General features: G+C 37.6%; 1 protein-coding gene across 2 annotated transcripts; it reads left to right on the top strand.

The window, feature by feature from the left end:
* Window positions 1-354: 354 nt before the first annotated feature.
* Window positions 355-21,973, top strand: polr3b (polymerase (RNA) III (DNA directed) polypeptide B). 2 transcript variants are annotated; one of them, XM_079620257.1, is made up of 29 exons: window positions 355-573; window positions 667-699; window positions 1,238-1,294; window positions 1,497-1,561; window positions 2,324-2,399; window positions 2,525-2,625; window positions 2,724-2,815; window positions 2,952-3,069; window positions 3,252-3,360; window positions 4,989-5,111; window positions 6,533-6,649; window positions 6,834-6,968; window positions 8,687-8,848; window positions 9,320-9,520; window positions 9,713-9,875; window positions 10,460-10,613; window positions 10,758-10,832; window positions 10,959-11,057; window positions 11,755-11,882; window positions 13,582-13,791; window positions 13,937-14,095; window positions 14,202-14,319; window positions 14,470-14,612; window positions 17,490-17,593; window positions 19,055-19,221; window positions 19,505-19,618; window positions 19,718-19,891; window positions 20,037-20,215; window positions 20,550-20,568. In XM_079620257.1, the coding sequence occupies exons 1-28, from the start codon at window positions 511-513 to the stop codon at window positions 20,164-20,166; spliced, it is 3,390 nt and encodes a 1,129-aa protein (XP_079476383.1). In that variant the 5' UTR covers window positions 355-510; the 3' UTR covers window positions 20,167-20,215; window positions 20,550-20,568. The 2 variants fall into 2 exon arrangements, with proteins under 2 accessions (XP_079476383.1, XP_079476382.1); XM_079620256.1 differs by having other exon boundaries at window positions 20,037-21,973.
* The last annotated feature ends 605 nt before the right edge of the window (window positions 21,974-22,578 follow it).

Raw genomic sequence — 22,578 nt, 5'->3', positions numbered from 1 at the left:
TTCAATTCAAAACAAAAATTAAAAGCTGCATTTAAAAAATACAATGAATGTATTTGTATTAGATCTGTCCATCTTTTGCTTTAATAACAGCAGCACTTGAGCACTCGGATGAATTTAAGAAGTTTTTGGAAAACCAGAATGATGAACGTGCTGCAGAAGAGCATTTGTGTGCTTCAGTAGATTATAGTTTAATTATCATTTAATAAAATTTTGAATCCTGGCTTTTAAGTATAGTATCAGACTTAAAATCTTTATATTTGTGTATTATTTTATACATATGGTCACATGTACGTTATAAACAGTAAACCGTGGACATGGGTCGGAATACATTATGTGCGCATTGCATTCCTCCCCGGTCTGATTTTCATGTTACACCTCACACTTTCACGTGTAGCGCAAACTTCCGTTCAGAGTGTTTTTGCACTTTGCAGAGTGACTGCGGCGTGTATCATGGTTTCCTAACTTATATTATATTTCACAAGTTCATTGCTATCTCAGCTAATAGCAGAAATGCTGCCGGAGTTTGGGGAGATGACTCCCCAGCAGCTCGCTGCTCCCGTAGACACTGTGGAGGTGAGTGCTATTTCAAAAAGAGCAAACGTTAGTGTATTAGATATGAATGAGAGGCATTGCAAGGTGATTCATCTGTCCCCTTCTATACTGCAGGAAAAGTGGAAGCTGCTTCCAGCCTTTTTGAAGGTAAAAGCATGTTGTCAGCAACAGCGTAACTATGACTGACTTCTATAACTATCATTACAAATTAAACATAATAAAGATGTCATCTGACAGCATCTGGCGCGTGTCAAGCAATGACAGCTCTGAGACATGCTGTGATATTTTAAATAATAAATAGTTTAAAACCATATTACACAATTTATTTTATCTAACGTTACTTTGATCATTGTTATTCAATACATTTTAATGACCTCACGTTAATTAAGACTACATATTTTGACTTAATTTGTCACATCACAGGCATATTTAAGTAAATTCCAAAAAATAGTAACTTGTTTGATTGTAAAATAGCCGATTCCAAAAAAAATAATCAAATATTGATGTTGAAAATATATTTTTTTTTGTTATGTGCCAAATATCTATACAAGCACACTCTTATGCATTATACATTCTTAGAATCCAGCAATATGTATGTTGAATGATGATACCGTATTATGTTTACAGCCTCGATCTAAGCCAAGGTCATATTCATGTAATATTTATTTTTCTTTTCTTTTTTTAGGTTAAAGGCTTAGTAAAGCAGCACATTGATTCCTTCAATTACTTCATCAATGTAGAGGTTTGTTGTCTTATTTAAGGATGTACCAATGTTCTGAATATTTTGTAAATGCAATACATTTATTATCAGTTTATTATCCGTTTCCTTTTCACTGGTTTACATTGCATCAGGTTGTTTTTTAGTTGCGTTTTGTACCAGCAAAATAATTTGATATTGATAAAAAGCTTAAGTAGCATAAACAAATGTCTACTTATCTCTCCAGATAAAAAAGATCATGAAGGCGAACGAGAAGATCACGAGTGATGCCGACCCAATGTGGTATCTAAAGTGAGGATATTGTTCAATTAGACTTTTTTGCACATTTAACATTTTCCTTCAAATTTTTAACACGTGTTGTACGTATTTAGTATTATTTTATACTATTGCTACAGTATTTATTAACTTTTATTTTTTTTCTATAGCTTATATTTCTATTTTTTATATTTCTTATAAATCCTGTCTTGATTATTGATCAATTGCCCAATTGTTGTTATTTGATGACATCGCAATTATTTGAGATAACTGCAATAATTGTGCAGTTTAAATTTCATCACATCTCATTTTGCCAAAGAATATAAAAAAAAAACACTGTTGTAAAGTACACAAATATAGCCAAAGGTCTTCCTTCATACGAAATTAAGGTTTGTGGGTTTAATCAGACTGCATATTATATTAGATTAGATTATATTATATTAGATTATATTATGCTTACACTGTAGGTGACATGAACTAAACAGAATTAAATAGTTAATTGCAATTATTTGTATGACAGTATCAGCACAAAATTCATGAACGTGACCTGCCCATAGACGGTAAAAAGGACAGGCCCCCGCCTTATAAAGCTCTAATAAATGATTTTAGTTTTAATAATTTTAGTACTTTAACTTATTTTTTATTTGCCACATTTTTTGTACATTTTTCACCTAATGTTTTATTTGAATACCAGCTTTTGAAATAAATGACCGAAATGTGAATAGAATTACCGAAAATGATTTTTAACAGTTTTATTAACAATAACAATACTCCCTGTTATGTCTCATCTATCCCTAGATATCTCAATATCTACGTTGGCATGCCTGACGTAGAAGAAAGTTTTAATGTAACCAGACCAGTGGCACCACATGAGGTAACATCTTTGTTTACCTGTGACCTAATGATTATACTCTTAAAAGTTTGTTGAAGAAAGTAAAAAAGAGAACGAGCTCTAGACGGCAATATTTGCTTATGATGATTTTGCTTTTTGACCACTAGTGTCGTCTGAGAGATATGACATACTCGGCGCCCATCACTGTGGATATAGAGTACACCCGAGGCAGCCAGAGAATCATACGCAATGCTCTCCCAATCGGAAGGTAATTGTACACTTAATGAAACGTGGATACACCTCTTAATATACGTTTTCTTTTTTGATTTTAAATGAGCTTCTCCTTTTTTTAATTTTTTTTTATAGGATGCCAATAATGCTGCGAAGCTCCAACTGCGTCTTGACAGGAAAGACCCAATTGGAGTTCTCTAAGCTCAATGAATGTCCCCTGGATCCAGGTTGATTATCATTAAATCTCAATGATATTTCATTGTTTGTATGCCACAGTATAATGCAGATAATCCTATCTGAAGCTCATATGTGTGGGATCAGGTCATGGCGCATAAGTACGATACAGGATTTGTCTGTGTGCAGGTGGTTATTTTATTGTGAAAGGGCAAGAAAAGGTCATTCTCATTCAGGAACAGTTGTCCAAGAACCGCATCATTGTGGAGCAAGATCGCAAAGGTGCTGTGGGAGCCTCTGTCACCAGGTGCTGGAATTTGCTCTTCTGTATAAGTTATAATAATAATCTTGATTTAAAGAGCAACTTTAATTGATATATTTGCTCAAAGGGTTTTACGTTCAAATGTTAAGTAGAATTGTTGTTCATTTAATCTCCAAAGCTCCAGGTGTGTGCTCCTATATCTTTCTCTTTTTTTCTCTGGTTTGTAGCTCTACTCACGAGAAAAAGAGCAGAACCAACATGATTGTGAAACAGGGACGCTTTTACCTAAAGCACAACACCCTGTCTGAAGACGCACCTATCGCTATCATCTTTAAGGTGAGAAATTGGTTCAAGACGTTGGTTTAGACTAGAGCATGATGGTTTTGTATCTTTGTCTGCTAAGTTGAATTAACTGTATACTTTTTGCAGTTCCACACTGCACAGTCCATCATTCAGCCGTGAGGCCGCATTCTGTGTCCAACCAGCAGATGGTGTGCTTTGACAAATAATACACATTTAAACACATTGCTAAAATACATAATATCAGTACGGTTCAATAATTTGTGGTGTTTTGTTTTTTTACAAATGAATCATTTCATTCAGCAAGGATGCATTAAATTGATTAAAAGTGACAGTAAAGACATTAGAAATGTTACAAAATTGTTATATTTCAAATAAATGTTCTTTAAACGTTTTTATTCATCAAACAATCCTATAAAAATGTATCATGGTTATCTCAAAAATATTAAGCAGCACAACTTTCTTTCTTTGTTTCTTGAGCACCAAATCAGCTCCTGAACACTCAGATATTCAATTGTTTTTCAGACAAAAAGGGACAATCTGGAACAGTGGTTCTCTAGAATGGTTTCTGAAGGATCATGTGACATTAAAGACAGGAGTAAAAATGCTGAAAATTCAGCTTTGCCATCACAGGAATAAATTGCACTAAAAATATATTTTATATTAAAAATTGTATTATTTCATTGTTTTATTTGTTAATGTCATAACATTTAAACCAAACTTTTGAAAGGTAATATATCCTCTTGTGAAAATGTCACCTAATGGATTTGCTTCAGATAGCTTAACCTGTGACTGTTTTCTTAAAATAGAATGGTGTATTGCATCTTATCGCTTGCTTTTAGTAAAGATGAACCTCTTTGTGAAACGTCCTTGAGCTCATGAAAGGAGATATATAAATTAAACACAATATTATTGTTATATATTGACCGGTCAGCCTCCAGGACTGCAGAAATCTGTTTTATAATATATTTTTAAGATGTTGGAGATAACTCACTATAGATATACTTTATTATTTGCCATTAGCATTAATACGTATTTCTCAACTATCAAATGTGTAATTGATGATACATCTGACATCAAAAAATGACTAAATTAAGCCTTTCCTGAAACATTTGATATTTGAACTGCTTAGTCTTCCTCTCTATGCATTTCAATGACATTTCTTCTGTTCACTGACACTGCCTGTCACCTGACAATAGAAACCGATATTTAATTACAGCTCAAATCAGAGAAGCGTCTCGTACTATGACGGCTGCTCCACCTAATTCCCTCACCCCAGGCTCTCTCTAAACATATGGGTCTGATTGGTTAGGGACAGGGCGCGGAGTAAATGGGCTGTAGAGCTTGTTTGCTTTGCCCTTGTCTGTCCACAGCACATTCCACCAGGATTTCCTTGCAACACAGCAGCCGTGCCAAACGGTGAAGACCTTTAAGTACTGTGATCCACCCAGTCCTGTTCCCACAGTCCCCTATTAGCATAAATAAATGTCATCGAGCCCTATGGCACCATATTCACCTTTACAGCAGAGCAGAGTCCTACATGCTCAAATGTTTCAATATAAAGTTAATCTCTTTGCTTTAAATATACAAGTGTATAATGTGTGTTTCATCTATGACCTTGAATAAGTACCTTATTCTCTATGAATCTTTTTGTCGTCCCCAAGGCCATGGGAGTGGAGAGTGATCAGGAGATAGTTCAGATGATTGGCACAGAGGAACATGTCATGGCTGCATTTGCTCCCAGTTTGGAGGAGTGCCAGAAGGCCCAAATATTCACCCAAACTCAGGTACCTCCGACAAGACCTCTGCCATCATTTAAAAGAATGGTGTGCATTGCATAATACATAAACAGCAGTGCTAACATAAATGTTACTAGAACCACCACTAATTGAATTTCATTAAAGATTAGATCACTGAATATTGTTTATAACGTGAAAGCTTTCAACAACCAACTGTCCAACTTTTAGTGAGTCATTTTTTGGAGGTGTGTTATCAAATGCTGAGGCAGAGTTTGCTGAATCTGAGATGTATTATTCATCACAAGACCAAACAATGGGTCAGCAAGGACCATATCTGCTTCCTAGCAACCTGTGTCTGAGCGGATGTGAATGCCTGTTTATGTGGTTGTGACAATGTGTGGGCCTCATCAAAGGTCCACTAATAAGCCTACATGTGTGCAGACCTCAATTAGATTAGATGTGTCAGTAGGACTGGGAATCAGTTAAGAGTTTTAGCTAGTTTTATGACCACTAGGGGCAGTCTTATTACATTTAAACATGAGTCTGATCATCTTAAATTGATATTGGTCCAGATTGCAAACATATGTGTATATATAAATAAATGTATATATATACACTACTTTAATTTTTCACAAAATATTAAGCAGCACAGGATCACGTGTCACTGAAGACTAGAGTAATGGCTGCTGAAGATTCAGCTTTGTCATCACACAGGAATAGGTTACTTTAAAAAAAACAGTTGAAATAGAAAACATTTGATTTATTTATAACAATAGTAACAATATTTCACACACTTACTGTTTTTACTGTATTTTGATAAAATACATGCAGCCTTGGTGAGCACAAGATGCTTCTTTAAAAAAAAACAGCCTATATGACGAAAGGTAGTCTACTACAGTATATGATAAGAAAACAAGATTTAATTTGTTTTAATGTTTTGAGTTATTCAGAGAATTGTGACATTGTAGCAGCTAATGCATTTCTCACAAAATAAACTGGAAACATTTTAAGTAATTTTAGTATAGCTTTAAGGAACAGTACATCAATTGCACATCATTCCATGCCTCAAAGTGGGTGGTCTAATGGAGAAGCCTAATCTGTCTGACCTTTGACCTCTGGAGCAGAACAAGTTGCTGGCTCAGGTGTGTGTGTGTGCAAGTATCTGCAGAGAATGGAGGGTTCCAGTTCTCTGATACCTCTTTAGAGAGCCAGTGAACCCTGCACCGGCTCGGTCACTCCAGATTAAACGGTCTGATTTGATGCATTTAATCTTATTAATTGAGGCTCTAAAACATTATGCTTTTCATTCTTTATAACTTAATTCATCATAACATACTTTGAAATGCAAATCTGCAATGCCATCAAGTCTAATACAAGAGAATGGTTATCCTATTGAAAATATTTTTTTAAAGAAAATTGTAAATGTTGCATCTTAATCTTTTCTTTTTGCATTTTTTGTGTCCTTTCAGGCACTAAGATACATTGGTAATAAAGTGAGGCGTCAGCGCATGTGGGGCGGCCCTAAGAAGACCAAGATGGAGGAGGCCAGAGAGCTGTTAGCTTCTACCATCCTTACCCATGTACCTGTACGTCATTTTATAATGAACTTAAACATAAAGTTCTTGGTCTCCCCACATCCAAACAGGCTTCTGATAATCTTCCCAATTCCTTCATTCTTCTTTTAACTGTCTTCATTTTGTGATATGTAAATCAGAGTATAAATAGTTTGTTAGCTGCTGTTTGGACCTGTCATGTGTTTGTGTCTCGCAGGTAAAGGAGTTTAACTTTCGAGCTAAGTGTATCTACCTCGCTGTGATGGTACGTAGAGTGATTCTCGCTCAAGGGGGCAACAAGGTGGACGATCGAGATTACTATGGAAACAAACGTCTGGAGTTAGCTGGCCAGGTATCTGCTACTTTAATAACAGGTCTTCTATAACTTCTGTACATGATCATTCAGCAACACATGCAAAAGGTCATCAATTGTACAGCAGCCGTTGTTTGTTTTTGTTAAAAGAAATGTATGCTTTTCTTCAGAAAAGAAAATTTAGAACAGTAGACTAGTGTATGGTGAATAAATTCTCTGATATTCAAAATGTTTTTGTTCAAAGGGTTCAGAAATGGCATTTGGTTGGTCCATTGAGCTCTGCTGCTCATATGGGAGAAATAGGTTCGATTCTGGCCTGTGTCATGTCCTGATTCCTTTAAAAAAAAAATTACGGTCCTGCTCAAACTTCAGCTGCCCTTGTCGTGACTGATGTTTCCAACCGCTTGGTATTATTTACCCAGATGAACGCAAGGCTCATGAAATATTCACTTTAGAATGATGAAAGTACGATGACGTGCATCGCCACTCTTTATCCATCCATCCATCCATCCATCCATCCATCCATCGCTCTCCTTTATTCCATCTCTGTCTGCCTTTTCCATTCACACCCCCTATAATTCTATTAAGAATGACTGACAGCCCCTCCAAGCTCAGGCCGTTAATTATGATAATGCTTGTTTATTTATCTGTTTTTATCCTGCGTGACACAGACAGTATTTGGGAGCTGAACTAAAGATTAGAGCGCATAACGTTTGTTCAATATCTCTTTTGAGATTGGCGCTCCTGTACGGATGATTTCATATTACAACCTGCATATGAGCGCCGTCTCGCTTCTGCGAGCAAACATTTTCTGGACTCTTGTCTAACATAACTGATCTCTCTTTCTCAGTCTTTACTCTCATTAGACGCACTGTTGGCCTCTCATGAAACTGATCAGAAGCCAAAACCAGCAGATACAGGCTTGGCTAGCGCCCAATCCCTCACCTTCCCTTTTGTTTCTTCTCTGCTTGTCATTATAATACCGTCATTATTTTCCCAATGCTTTGTTTCATCTGCGCCCCCATTCTTCTGCCTTCCTCTCCATTCCCAGCCGTCCCGCTTTTGTTGTGGGTGAGATATGTGGCAGCAACGCCCGACTGCAGCCCAGCCAAACTCAGGGATTTCTCCTCTTTATTATAATTTAGCCCGGCTATGACAAAAGAATAGCCGCCTTGACTGGAGCGATTGAGCTAATCCACCAGCCCGACTGTGATAATGTAATTACCGCTGTCTTAAGTCCTTTAATTTCCCCCCACCAGCTCCGAGGTGGGTTGTGTTTATGTGTGTACGTGCTTGCTTACATTAGTGTGTGAGCAATTCGGAGTTAGTGAGTGACAGGAACCCTTTCAGCAAGGCTTTACACGCACATGCCCGCTTTCCAACACCTCCAATCTCTTTTCTCCTCATTTGCGATTCCCTGACATTCAACTAATTGGCCTGGCTGGGCCATGGAAGCTTAATTTCTTTATTAATTTTCGATGAGGATGTTTATTTTCACGTATGCAAATATGATGCACAAAAAAAATCTGAAAGGCCGGGTCAAATTTATCAGAGCATAAAAACACCTGTTTATTAAATCTGGGATAAGACTATGGAGAGAGGGATCATTTTTTTTATGTGATCATTTCAAAGGCTGTTAATGACTAGAATATATATATAATGTAGTGTTGTGTTGCAAGATAACACACCGGTGCAGTTTTTTCCCCCTCATTTTAGGGAATCAATTTGTAACGCTTTATGTTTCTGCGTTCCTTAAGCTCCTGTCCCTGCTGTTTGAAGATCTGTTCAAGAAGTTCAACTCGGAGCTGAAGAAGATCGCCGACCAGATCATCCCCAAGCAGAGAGCAGCTCAGTTTGACGTGGTGAAGCACATGAGACAGGACCAGATCACCAACGGCATGGTTAATGCTATCTCTACTGTGAGTCCAGACAATCAGCAGTCCCATCACAGTCCAATGCACAGTGCAAAACACATCAGGAACTTAAACAGTATTGCAAGAGTTTCTATGTTTGTTTCACTATCCATACTACTGTTTTGATTTGGTTTTGAAAACATTTAAATCAATTTCAAACAATTAATCAAGTCTTTTAGAGATTTATATATGAGACATATATATTTATATATGATTTATAGTGAGACGCAAATTCAGTCAGGTATGTCTAAACTTTTGACTGGTTGTTTATCTTAATTCAAAGTCAGCACAATGTTTCTAAAGTGTTATTTATATACTGTTATAGTGTGTTTTATGATATATTTTGAAGATTTTTTTATTTTTAGTTCATTTTAATTTTAGGTTGTGCTTTTGTCATTTTTATTAGATTTTGCTTTTTAAAAACATATTTCTGTATAGCTTTAAAAAAATTATTTAATTGTGTGTAATGTCTTCCAGGGGAACTGGTCTCTAAAGAGGTTTAAGATGGACAGGCAGGGTGTGACTCAGGTTCTCTCCCGCCTCTCCTACATCTCCGCCTTGGGCATGATGACCAGGATCTCCTCTCAGTTTGAGAAAACCAGGAAGGTTAGCGGTCCCCGCTCCCTTCAGCCCTCCCAGTGGGGCATGCTGTGCCCTTCAGACACACCTGAAGGAGAGGTCAGTGTTTCTCATTTACAAAACACCACCATCTTGTCAGAATTGAAATTTTGAAGAATTTCCACACTGCTCTTTTCCATGAAATGAAACTGCATTCATCTTGGCAATCAAATCAATTGTATTGGTTGACCACTAATTTATTGTCTTTATAAAAGTCATTTATATTCTCACGGCTGTATAATGGTTGTCTAGGCTTGTGGTCTGGTGAAGAATCTGGCTCTGATGACCCACATCACCACTGACATGGAGGACGGCCCCATCGTCAAGCTGGCATTTAACCTGGGAGTGGAGGACATCAACCTTCTGTGTGGAGAGGAGTTGTCCTACCCCACGGTCTTCCTCGTCTTCCTCAATGGTATCTGCTCACACAGGCAGAACAAAAGCAAAACAGCACGTTCTTCTCCCCTTTTTTTTCAGGCACACAGACAGACTACAGGCATTTGAATAATATTCAAATGAACCTCTGCCATTCCACGACTACAAAAGAGTGTGCCATTGATTACCTTTTAATGTCATGTCACAGAAAGCTCACCCCATTAATTAATTCATGTATATGTTTTTCACAGCGCTGATAAGTTACAAATTATAAAGGCTTCCGCTGTGGCTAATTAATTAGCAAACACAGCAGGTGTCAATGCATAAATAAATACAATCCCTCCCAAGTTAATCCACAAACATACTTGCCCACAAATTGACTCACAACATTGAGGCTGTGTATGCATCTGGGTGGCACCATAGTGGGTCTCTCATATTGCTCGAACAATCCAAAACTTTTCCTTTGAACGTGCATTAATACTGCTGTCACACATGTAAATCTTAATTAGTTCATGGTAAACCATATTTTATGTTTATTTTTTAGTGTGTGAATGCACCCAGGCTTCTTATCAGGCATGAAACAGTATAGTTTTATTTTATTTTTTTATTGGGTCCTTTTTCTAGGTAACATTCTTGGAGTGATCAGAGACCATCAGAAGTTGGTCTACACCTTCAGGCTAATGCGAAGAGCTGGTTTTATAAACGAGTTTGTGTCTATCTCAACTAACTTGACTGACCGCTGTGTGTATATTTCTTCTGATGGGGGTCGTTTGTGCAGGTACCAGAAAAATGTTTTTTTTTTTTATATCCCGAAATTATGCAAATAATTTTAAATTTTTAATTGTTTTAAAAGCAGTACCAGATGTTAGTTTCCTTACATTGCTCAAAGACATGTTGTGTTGCATTCTGTGTGCTCTGGCAGACCCTACATCATTGTGAAGAATGGACAGCCAGCTGTGAAGAACAAACACATTGAGGAATTGTCTCAGGGCTACAGGTGCGTTTGAAGCCGATCAATATTTGAAAGTTACATTTGAATGGGGAGTCCAGTATGCAGATTTTAGACTGTCTTTATGCATGTCTTTTCATTGTGTTCCTTCCTACCACCCATTTTTCCCTGTAGAACATTTGAGGACTTTCTTCATGAGAGTCTGGTGGAGTATCTGGATGTAAATGAGGAGAATGACTGTAACATTGCTTTATATGAGCACATGATCAGCAAGTGAGTACTCATAAGCCCACTAATTCAGGCCTTAAAGGTATTTGGACACTTGAACCACACTTCAAAATGTATGTATGTCATTTCAATAGAAAACCTGTTTAGCTTGAAAATGTGACATTCTTTCAAATAAATGTTACCTGGTGTCTTTTGTTATCTGATCTAATATAGCTGTGGGGAAGTATGATATATCTGTACCATATTCATTATCTGATAATATTAGAGAATTTGATTTTAAATTGTGTGTGTGTGTGTATATATATATATATATATACATTTTTTTATTTTTTTATAAATTGTAATAATAGTAGCTACTGGATATTTCATTGTACATACATTACTTGCTGTACACATTCTATAGTATTTTTAATTCACTTCATAGACAAATTTTTATAGAATTGTATTATCAGCCAGCCATAACATAAATGCATATTTAACTGTATTGTATTTTCCTTTTTTGAAGTGATTCCAATCATATTTCAAGCAATTCAAAACCTGAGGGGAATAATCCATAATTTATCGGCTTAAGTGGTTAATATATCTGGCAATTTTTTTTATTGGGCCGATAATGATACTATAAAAAATTAAAATATATCGGATGATACCGATTTGGTGGCCAATATATCATTCATCCATTAAAAAAACACTACTTCAGGTTTAATCTTCTGAATATTTCAGCTATGCTGTATGTTTTATTCAGGGAAACGACCCATTTGGAGATCGAGCCGTTCACGCTGCTGGGGGTCTGCGCTGGTTTGATTCCTTATCCTCATCATAACCAGTCCCCCAGAAACACCTACCAGTGTGCCATGGGCAAGCAGGCTATGGGTAAGACCACTACAGTCTCCATGTCCAAGCATCCTGGAGGACTAGTCGCACTTACAAACGCAGACATCCACACACACTCCTATTCAGTCACAGACACACTCACTTTCACACTGACATTCAAAACCTTTGACGCACACACCACATTCTGTATGTATGTGGACATCAAACATCGCCTGCTTGCGTAGTCATGCTTTTGTGAGTGTGTGTGTGTGTGTGTGTGTGTGTGTGTGTGTGTGTGTGTGTGTAGAGGCCTTTCCCTGCCAGTGTCTCTGAGTGTCATTAGGCATTCATTGTGTCCTGAGCTCAGTGTGCGGAGCAGGGTTAGTGTGCTCAGCTGCGCAAGAGGGAGAGAGCACACACACTCCGCTGCCCTGGTTACCAAAACTACTTAAACCTCTCCTGGCCACCACCCCCATTACAAAACCACTGAGACTGCTACTATATTTGGCCCAATATCCTCAGCCTTGTCTTCTTTTTTTCTGGACGGACAGCCCCATACATGTGCAAATCCAGTTGTGTGGCCCCAGCCCTATTATCACACACTGTGTGCTTGTACCCTGATTGTGGAGTAATAGCATCTGACAAATGTCAAGGCCTCAAGGGACGGCAGCTATTATACTATAACCTTACCCCCCCTCCACCCCAGAGATTTTAACACTGCCGACACCAGCCTTCACATCAACACCCCAGACAGTCAGTTAAATGTGATTAGATGTGCATTAGTTGTTTCATATCGTTTGAATTTGATATTTTAATGGAGCAACAAACCCTTTAAGTTAAGAAAACCCTTAGTAGTAATTTTAAAGGCTTTTCTGGAGATATTTTACAGTAAGGTTCTATACATTTGTTAATGCAGTATCCAGGACTTATAAATACTGCAAAAATATTTTCATGATAGGTCAAGGTCATGATGTTAAAAATTTATTACCGGTAGTATAGTACAAATTGACATTAGTTAATGCATTATGATATATCATAAATGAACTATTAACAATAGTATATTAATAATTAACATGAACCTAGACTTAAAAATGTTAAAGTATTGTTCTTTGTTCGTTCATGTTAAAGGGATAGTTAACCCAAATGTGAAACGTTATTTATTCACCCTTGTTTTAAACCTGTATGATTTTCTTTCTTTTGTGTAACATAAAATAAGATATTTTGAGGAATGACGCAGTGTTTTGTTTTTGTTTTTCCATTCAATGAAAGTCAGTAGGGTCTTATTTTGTAAAAATTTCCAACATTTTTCACAATATGTTCTGCCCAAGAAAGAAAGAAAGACAAACAAGATGGCGAGTAAATGATGACAGAATTTTCATTTTTAAGTGGATCTATCTATTAAAATTACCACCTTTATTAACTGAAGAGGTTTGTTGCAACCCATTGCTGATGTTTTCCCTATTTTGAATGTTTTGTCGTTTATTAAAATGTGCTTTTCTTGCTACTGTATGTTGAATAGAGCAATGTTAAAAAATACAGCATAATACGTAACAGTAATATAGTGTATCATATATGACATTTATCAGCCAATAAAAAGTGTCAAAAAGCCCAAAATAAATTATATTAATTATGTTATATCAAATATATTGTAATATTATCTCATTTATATACTGAGGCAGCATTAAGTTATTATTTTTCCTCATTTACATCTTGCTTTTGAGTTTTTGCTCAACATCATTTCTTCTCTGTTTCTGATCAGGAACTATTGGTTATAACCAGAGGAACCGTATAGACACCCTGATGTACCTGCTGGCGTACCCACAGAAGCCCATGGTGAAGACGAAGACCATCGAGCTGATCGACTTCGAGAAGCTTCCCGCAGGCCAGAACGCCACTGTGGCTGTGATGAGCTACAGTGGGTATGATATAGAAGATGCCCTGGTGCTTAATAAGGCATCTCTTGACAGAGGTCAGAACTAAACACGACTATATTACATTTCCATCTAAAATTGAAAAACAAATCTGAGACATAAGTGGTGTTAGTGAAAAAACGGTATTCACTTCTATTTTGTTCATGGTTCATTGTCATCTGTTTTTCCTCTGATTTGTATTAGGCTTTGGTAGATGTTTGGTGTACAAGAATGCTAAGTGCACCTTGAGGCGGTACACTAACCAGACCTTTGACAAGGTGATGGGTCCGATGCTGGACGCCGAAACACGCAAGCCCATTTGGAGACACAGCATCCTGGATGCTGACGGCATATGCTTGCCTGGTGAGACTCTTAGAAAGTTAAAAAACTCAGTTAGTTAAACTATATTTCAGCCGAATAATCTTTATTAGGATATGTATTGAAGTTTTGTATGTCACATCTCTGCCAGGGGAGAAGGTCGAGAACAAGCAGGTGCTGGTGAATAAGTCCATGCCCACTGTCACCCAAACTCCACTGGAGGGCAGCGCCCAGCCAGGCCAACCCCAATACAGAGACGTGCCAGTCTCGTAAGAAACTAATTCAACAAAATCAGAATCCCACTGTGCAATGTTTTTACAGTTTTATTTGAAATTTATAAATTTTTTAAAAGCCTCGCAAAAGTTAAAAAAAATGTTCCTCCCACACCAACCAAAATACTTACTTTCTTCATTCTATAGGTACAAAGGAACGACAGACTCCTACATTGAAAAGGTGATGATCTCCTCCAACGCCGAGGACGCCTTCTTGGTCAAGATCCTGCTCAGGCAGACACGGAGACCAGAGATCGGAGACAAGTTCAGCAGTCGACATGGGCAGAAAGGTACTGCAGGATCCAGACCGGCATATTCTCCTCTGCTTTAGTAGATAGCGGATAAAACACAATTTCAGCATTGTTCCGAAATTCAGACAATGAACCCATCTTAATAACAAGTGGGAAGAGATGTTACTAAACTTGTTTTTTGATGTCAGTTTTATTTTCAGTGTCCAAGCTTTATCGTCTCAGCTGGCCCTCCCATCCTCTTCAACTTTTTTTTTTTTTCCCGCTGCCTGTTTTTCAATTAATTAGCTTGTTGTCCCATGCCAGACTATGCAAATTTATAACAGCAGCGGCGCAGTCCTGGGAAAGTGTTTACAGCCCCCATTGTTTTAGAGCACCTCCGCTGAGAGAGCTGGTCAGTATGATGTTTTAATCAGAGCGTTAACTGGCGCCATGCATAATTCACTCATTTCATTAGCAGAGGTCGTCCACTGGCACTCATCACGGGACGTGACAGTGAGGAGGGGTCAGGGAGGGGTTAGCCGCAAACCGCCCGAGATGCTATTTACTGCTCTTTTTAAAGGAGCTTTTGGTATTTAAAGGAGCAGGCAAGTGTCGGTGGACCAGGATAACACAGGGCAGCTAATTGTTGTTGTGAAGGATAGTGCCGTTCTCTTGAATGTCTTTTGTGTGTTTAGAGGTGGGCTTTTATTGAACGGTCCCACTTGGAGAAGTTGAGCTGTGTTTTCCAGAGGTGTGTGACTGCGCTGCCAACCGCACAATTATGTTCACAGGAATTAATTTACTTTTCTATATTGCTTCGGAGTGTTTGTGGTGCTTTAATGTGTCGCCTATGCGCGCACTTTAGGAGCTTTTTGTCATAAAATTTGTTCGAGAGAACGCTGTACTTCAAAGAAAGAGATTTTGGCTACCTTTTGGGTCGGAAGAAAGCCCATTAAAGACGTCCCACTGTGGTTTGGAGCCATTGGCTTTTAGCAAGTTTCACAAGAGTTTTGTCTTACTCATTTTAAACCCTCCTTCGTCCTGCGCCCCCATTCTGACCAGCCTATACCACCCTCATAAGATCCGGTCACCGGAGAACGATAGGTTAATTATTTACCGGTGACCCAAACACACACAGACGCGCACACACACACATAAACGGACACACACACTCTGATACTCACACAGCTGTCTTGGCAGGGTTCATTGTGCGAGCCGCCACAGAGGGGCTGTATAGCCAATGATGGAGGGCCATGGACTCTTACTGCTGTCCTGCTTTTCTTTGCTGATTTCATGCCTCTTTTATCATTCACTCTCACACAAAACAAACAACACAGAGGATGTGTGCTATGGGAACCGCTCTAGCTTATCTCTCTTGCTCTTGCTCACTTTCTCTCATCTTCCCCTAAGAAATCCTTCTACCTAATTATAGGGCTGCTACTAACGACATTTTGGCCATTGATTAATTTCTACGATTTTTTCAGCTAACAATTATTTCCTGTACTTAATGTTATTTTACTACCAAAAAAATAAGCAAATTGTGCAAATAAAAAAGCGTTTTAACAGACACTGCTGTTCAAAGGTTTGGGGTTGGGAAGATTTTTTTCATTAAGGATGCAAAAGTGACAGTAAAGACATTTATAATGTTACAAAAGCTTTATAATTCAAATAAATGCTGTTCGTTTGAACTTTCTATTCATCAAAGAATCCTTAAAAAAGGGATCACAGTTTCCACTAAAATATTAAGCAGCACAACTGTTTTCAACATTGATGCGAAAATAAATGTTTGTTGAGCACCAAATCAGCATATTGGAATGTTTCTGCAGGATCATGTGACACTGAAGACTGGAGTAATGGTTTCTAAAAATACAACTTTGCCATCAGGAATAAATTACATTTAAAAATGTTTTAAGTTATAATAATATTTCACTATATTATTGTTTTTACAGTATTTTTTTTTGACCAAATAAATTAAGCCTTTCTAGGCATAAATACATTTTAAATTAAATGCAAGTCCAAACTTTTGAGCAGTAGTGAAACTGTTACAACTTGTTGATTTTGTTCCTTTAAATAATTGGAGCAAGGGCCCATTTTCTTTTTTTATTGAAAAAAAGACTACCGTAGAGTGACATCACTGCCAGATGTTCCCTGACTATGTAAATGCGTTGTTTATTTTCATTTTCATTTATTTTGGTTGATTCATTGTTGCAGTGCTTAAGGCTCTTATTTTGGTAAATTTGAGTAATCTGATGTAATCTGTACAAAATTATATGAATGTGTTTAAACTATTGGTATTTAAACTATGAACTATGAATACGGTATCGCTATATATGTGTATATATATAATTTATTTTAAATATATATTTTTTGACTTCAAGTTCTCGAGAGCCCGGATTTTTTTCTTTTGCATATGGATGTATCGCTCTCCTCAGCTGAACCATTCTTTGTGCACTCTATGGTAAAGGGGAAACTATGGGTGTATAATCCCCTTCTTACTGTCCAGCTAAGCACCTCTCCTCACTTCCTGCCCCTGTTCTTCTCTCTTTTATCACTTGCAAATGGCCCAATAATGTGTTTGCTCTGGCTGCGGGAAGAGTGAGGAGCTCTTCTGCAAACATTTACACTCTCACTGACTGCTTTGGACCACTTTCACTCCGTCCTGCAGTCTGAATTTCCAACCGTTCCACTTCAGCAGACATGAATACGTCTGCTTTATAGGCCGTTAGACTAGATGAGTTACGCAAACCTCACACTTTCTCATCCAGCATTTGTATGTGATTTGAAATCACTCAAAACTCAATTAAGTTTTATGGGAAAGGTCTGATCTAACTGGGTGGAGTTAACATTTCTTGCAGCCAGTTTGAATATATTCTAACTTAAGTAATTAAATGCATTTGATGTATCTGTACATAACAATGGCCACTCTCTCTGTAACAGGTGTGTGTGGACTGATCGTTCCTCAAGAGGACATGCCCTTCTGTGACTCCGGAATCTGTCCTGACATCATCATGAACCCTCATGGCTATCCCTCCAGAATGACTGTACGTCCTATCCCATCATTATATGACGTTTATCTTTTAATGAGTTTACTATTGGTAACACTTTTTGATGCTCTGCTTTAGACATTCTACTTACTATAAGTAACTTTGCAACTACATGTCAACTGACTATTAGTAGAGTATTAGTAAACTGCTGGGTTTGGGTTAGGTGTTAGGGTTCTAGTTACTAGAGTAAGTTGACATGTAGTTGCAAAGTTAAAATGTCTGTTGTGGGACCATCAAAATAAAGTGTTAGCAGATAATAAGCAGACAGTCTACTAATGCTTTGAGAGTTAGTTGACATGGTTGCAAAGTCACTAATAGTTAGTAAAATGTCTAAAGTGGACCATCAAAAGTGTAACCATAAATTATTTTTAAGGATTTTTTTAAATAGAACGTTTTAAAAAGCAGTTATGCAAGATATTTTATTCATAATTATAATTGAACTTCAGATTTTAAAATATATTTTGAATATTTCAATATTTTATTAGGATGATTTAATACACAGCTCTCTGGAATAATGACTACTAAACTATAAATGAGTGATGTCCCAGGCAACTAATTAAAATCAATATTTTAAGTCCATTTATGTAGTAAAAAGCCATGTAATAAGCAGGATAAAGCACATCAGCTGGCTATTTTGCAATACATGCATATTCCTTTTAATAGCTGAGATTTTTATATTCAGTACTTTTTTTTAAATGAGTTGAGTTGATAAGAGTTTCTAAAAATGTTTTTGAGTCCCTTATGCTCAACAAAGCTGAATTATTTTATAAAAGTGCAGGATTGCAATATTCTATTCAGCAATATTGTGAAATATTATTACAATATACATTTTAAAATGTAATTTATTCCTCTGATGGCAAAGATGAATTTTTAGCAGCATTACTCCAGTCTTCAGTGTCACATGATCCTTCAGAAATCATTCTGATATTCTGATTTGCTGCTCAAGAAACATTTCTTATCAATGTTAAAAATCAGTGTGCTGCTTAATATTTTTATGAAAACTTTGTTTATAAAAAAGTTTTTTTTCTTGAGAAATATTACTGACTGTAAACTTAAGTGCATTTCTGGAATACATGTTCCTCTCTTCCTAAGCTTGTCAAAGTTTTTGTCTTGTGGGCATATGCAATGCCGTTTTCAGGGACATTTAATTCCCCCGCAGTTCCTAATTTTGAACTCTGTGTTTGGGTGCACACAGCAGGCGTCATATAGGAAATAGTTTGAGCCAAGTAAAAGATTCCTCTCAGTGACAGAGAGGGGTCAGAGATCTTCCGGCTCTTTCTGTGCGTGACCTCAGTAAAGGCTACTGTCGTGCAGCGGTGCGTGACCTCAACATGATGTCACACTCGCATTCACCAGCTGCAGTGTCAGGAAAACTGTCCTACAGAGGATCTACACTGCTGCATTAAAGAAATGTTTAGCGTCCCATGATTATTAGTCTCCCGGTTTGTTCTGTGTCAGGTTGGGAAGCTGATTGAGCTGTTGGCTGGTAAAGCCGGGGTGCTGGATGGCCGTTTTCACTACGGCACTGCTTTCGGGGGCAGTAAAGTGAAGGACGTTTGTGAGGATCTGATCCGCTATGGATACAATTACCAGGGCAAGGATTATGTCACCTCAGGCATCACAGGGTAAAAATTGTTTAAAAAAAAAAACATTTACATAATACTTTATATTTCACTAATACAAGTTTGCTTCACAGTTTAGTTATTAAAGCTTAATTTAATATTGATTTCTATAATTGTGAAATTAACAGTACCTTGAATGCACTGTAAGTCGCTTTAGAAAAGTGTCTGCCCGTGTAAATGCATGTACATATTTGTATATTGCAAAAATCAAAAGAGCCACCAGAGGGTGTTTTCCCAATGGCACTTTACTGCAATTAATTAATCAATTATTATTATTTGCTCTTAGGGAGCCTCTGGAAGCCTACATCTACTTCGGTCCAGTCTACTATCAGAAACTGAAGCACATGGTGCTGGATAAAATGCATGCCAGAGCACGTGGTCCAAGAGCGGTACTCACTAGGTAAGAAAATAGGAAAATGTGTGTTCTCTAAAATTTGACTTGTAATGTCTGCTCAATAAGGTAATTGTATTATTCTGGATTCTGTGTAATGTAATGCAGGCAGCCCACTGAGGGTCGTTCCAGGGATGGTGGTCTCCGTCTGGGAGAGATGGAAAGAGACTGCCTCATTGGCTACGGAGCCAGCATGCTGCTGCTCGAGCGGCTGATGATCTCCAGTGATGCTTTCGAGGTGGACGTGTGCGGGCAGTGTGGCTTGCTGGGATATTCAGGATGGTCAGTAAAATTGTAGCAAAAAAATAGGGCAATAACTACTTGTTGAAATATTATTACATTTCCAACAATAATCATATAGTAGTGTATAATAGTCAAATGCATAAAAGGGATTAATTAGTGAGAATGTTTTGTCTATTTATGGCAGGTGTCATTACTGCAAGTCGTCGTGTCATGTGTCGTCTCTACGGATTCCTTACGCCTGCAAACTGCTCTTCCAAGAATTGCAGTCCATGAACATCATCCCTCGCCTCAAACTGGCTCGCTACAACGAGTGAAGGGGAGTGATTACAGCATCATTACAGCAAGACATTGTTTAAGCCTCAAGTGAGGCTTTGAAAGATCATTTCATTTTTGTTGAACATCTTATATCTTATAAGATATATGTTTATGTATAAAAAGAAGTGCCTGCTTGAAAGTTGTCTTTTTTTTTTTTTTACTTTGACTTACTGGGAATCGATTGATAATTGGCATTTCCTTTAGTTTATGGATGTTTGCTCACCTAAATATGTAGATTTATTTGTTTCAGTTAACCTTCAGAATAAGGTTTTTTTTTTTGTTTTTTTTACAATAAACTAATAAATTGTAAATGTAAATTATGAAAAATGTCTACGTTTGTTTTTAGATTGAATGTCATGACAGTTCTTTTTTTTTCCCTAAGTGCGATCATCTGGAAGTTTTGGGGGTGCAAGTATTGAGCAATCTTGATGAAGTGTTAATGTGACAACACTGACAGCAGAAAGGAGCTTGTTGCAACATTGACCACCTTCCCACTTTGCTGCTACTTTTTTATTTTTTTTACACTAAATCATCCACTATTCAGAGATTGCTCCCACCCACCAAGCAGCCGTGGAAGGCTTTGATTGGAAGAATGCATCTCACATCGGTAGAATGGGCTCTGACAGTGCGGCTCGCTCACTGGTTGGGGGGGTATAAGGGGCTGAGGGTGTCTCTTTTTGCCGGCTGCACCTGTCCTAGCTAATGAGGGGCTAATGAGACTGAGAGTAGACGAACAGAAAAAGGAAGTCCTCTGAGGAGAGGATGCAAAGATTCCCTTCCTCCTCCCTCCTTTCCTTCACAGCCTCCATCTTTAAAACTGTAATTAAGGAAATTTTCATTGATGTTTTGCTCTCTCTCTTGCCATACACGTCCCAGCTTGTTAGAGGTGCTGGTTAATCCATACACTTTCAAATGACTGCTGGGATATTGGCCTTTTGATGATTCATGAAGCTTTCCATTAGTTTTATTTATTTTCCTGTTTCTTTGATGGATCGTAGTATTCGTTCTATTTTATGTTTTGTTGTTGATTCAGTACTTATTGTCAAGTTGAGAGGCACATTACTGTTCCAAAGTTTGGGGTTCTTACGATTCTTTTGAGTTTTTAAAATAATTCTCATATGCTCACCAAAGGCTGCATTTATTTGATCAAAAATGGATTAGAAACAATATTGTTTAATAATATTAAGTCAAAATAACTGTTTTCTATTTTAACATACTTTAAACTAATTTATTCCTGTGATGGCAAAGTTTTCAGCAGCCATTAAGTTCCGTTCACACCAAGAACAATATTGTTTTGTCGCCTGTCGCGAGCTCTTTAAAGCAAGATTGATTCTGATTGGCTATCTATGTTTTTATCGTTCACCTGCTGAAAAAAAAAAATGTTCCGAAGCTGATTCCAACGATATCTTTTCTTTGTGCCGTTATCATTATAGTTGTGGTGTGCACTCGGCTTTTTCTTTTTTAGAACCATCTTTATCATTAAGTCATCGTCTTTGGTGTGAATGTGCATTTACTTCAGTGTCACATGACCCTTCAGAAATCATTCTTATGCTGATTTGGTGCTCAAGAAATATTTATTATTAGTATTATCAATGTTGAAAACAACTGTGCTGCTTAATATTTGTAAAATTGAAATGCATCCTTGGCTGAATAAAAGTATTAATTTCAAGTAAACTGTAACCTTCCACTTGTGATCTAGTGTTGGTTTGCTTATAGCCCCCAACAATTACATTTTTAAGATGATAAAATATCACATCAATGGCATCTGCAAACAAATTAACTTGAAATAAAAGTTTAAACTTCTACAATAACAAGGAAATCAGTTCTCCTCAAGTTCACACGTGTCTTAGTGGAGTAATTAATCACATTACCCATCATCTATGGACATTTCCCACTAATATTTAACAACCAGAAAGTGTCCAAATAAGTTTTACTCAGTATATGTGTTGCTCTTGACATTTATTCTTTTAAATGAATGGATGTTGGTTTGATTTGTATCTAAGTGTCCGGGGGCTTCTGTACAGCAGGTTGTTCCATCTAAACCTCAAATGGCAAATAAATATCTCCAGGTGAAGTCCGACCTCCTCGCAGTGAGAAGGCCGTCGCCAGCGGTCTATAGGTGTAGGCGCGAGCGTTCCTCTGCCGTCCACCAAGTGGGGAGCAGTTCCACCATAATCCCCCTTTCTCCTACTCGCTCTCTCTTTCCCCCGTGGTTCCATTCATATTCTAATCACAGCTTTCCCTTCTGCAGTTTGTAGGCACTCCATCAGAGCCCTCCCTGCCTCAGGCTCTACACTTTTACTTCCCTCTTTTGTGGCTGCGCTCTCCTCCCAGCACACTAAAATAAGGTTGCTTCAAGGAGAGAGAGAAGGGGGGTCCACCAAACTTTCTCTATCCATTTTTGCCAACGG

The sequence above is a fragment of the Phoxinus phoxinus genome (assembly GCF_949152265.1).
Source record: "Phoxinus phoxinus genome assembly, chromosome: 8".
Classification (NCBI taxonomy): domain Eukaryota; kingdom Metazoa; phylum Chordata; class Actinopteri; order Cypriniformes; family Leuciscidae; genus Phoxinus; species Phoxinus phoxinus.
The sequence above is the reverse complement of the archived record's forward strand: the minus strand, read 5'-3'. Positions and strand labels throughout refer to the sequence as shown.

Coding starts and splice junctions, on each gene's coding strand:
- polr3b (XM_079620256.1), top strand. CDS start 511: ATGCTGCCGGAGTTTGGGGAGATGACTCCCCAGCAGCTCGCTGCTCCC. Junction 574..666: donor CTCCCGTAGACACTGTGGAG/GTGAGTGCTATT, acceptor TCTATACTGCAG/GAAAAGTGGAAGCTGCTTCC. Junction 3,070..3,251: donor GTGGGAGCCTCTGTCACCAG/GTGCTGGAATTT, acceptor TCTGGTTTGTAG/CTCTACTCACGAGAAAAAGA.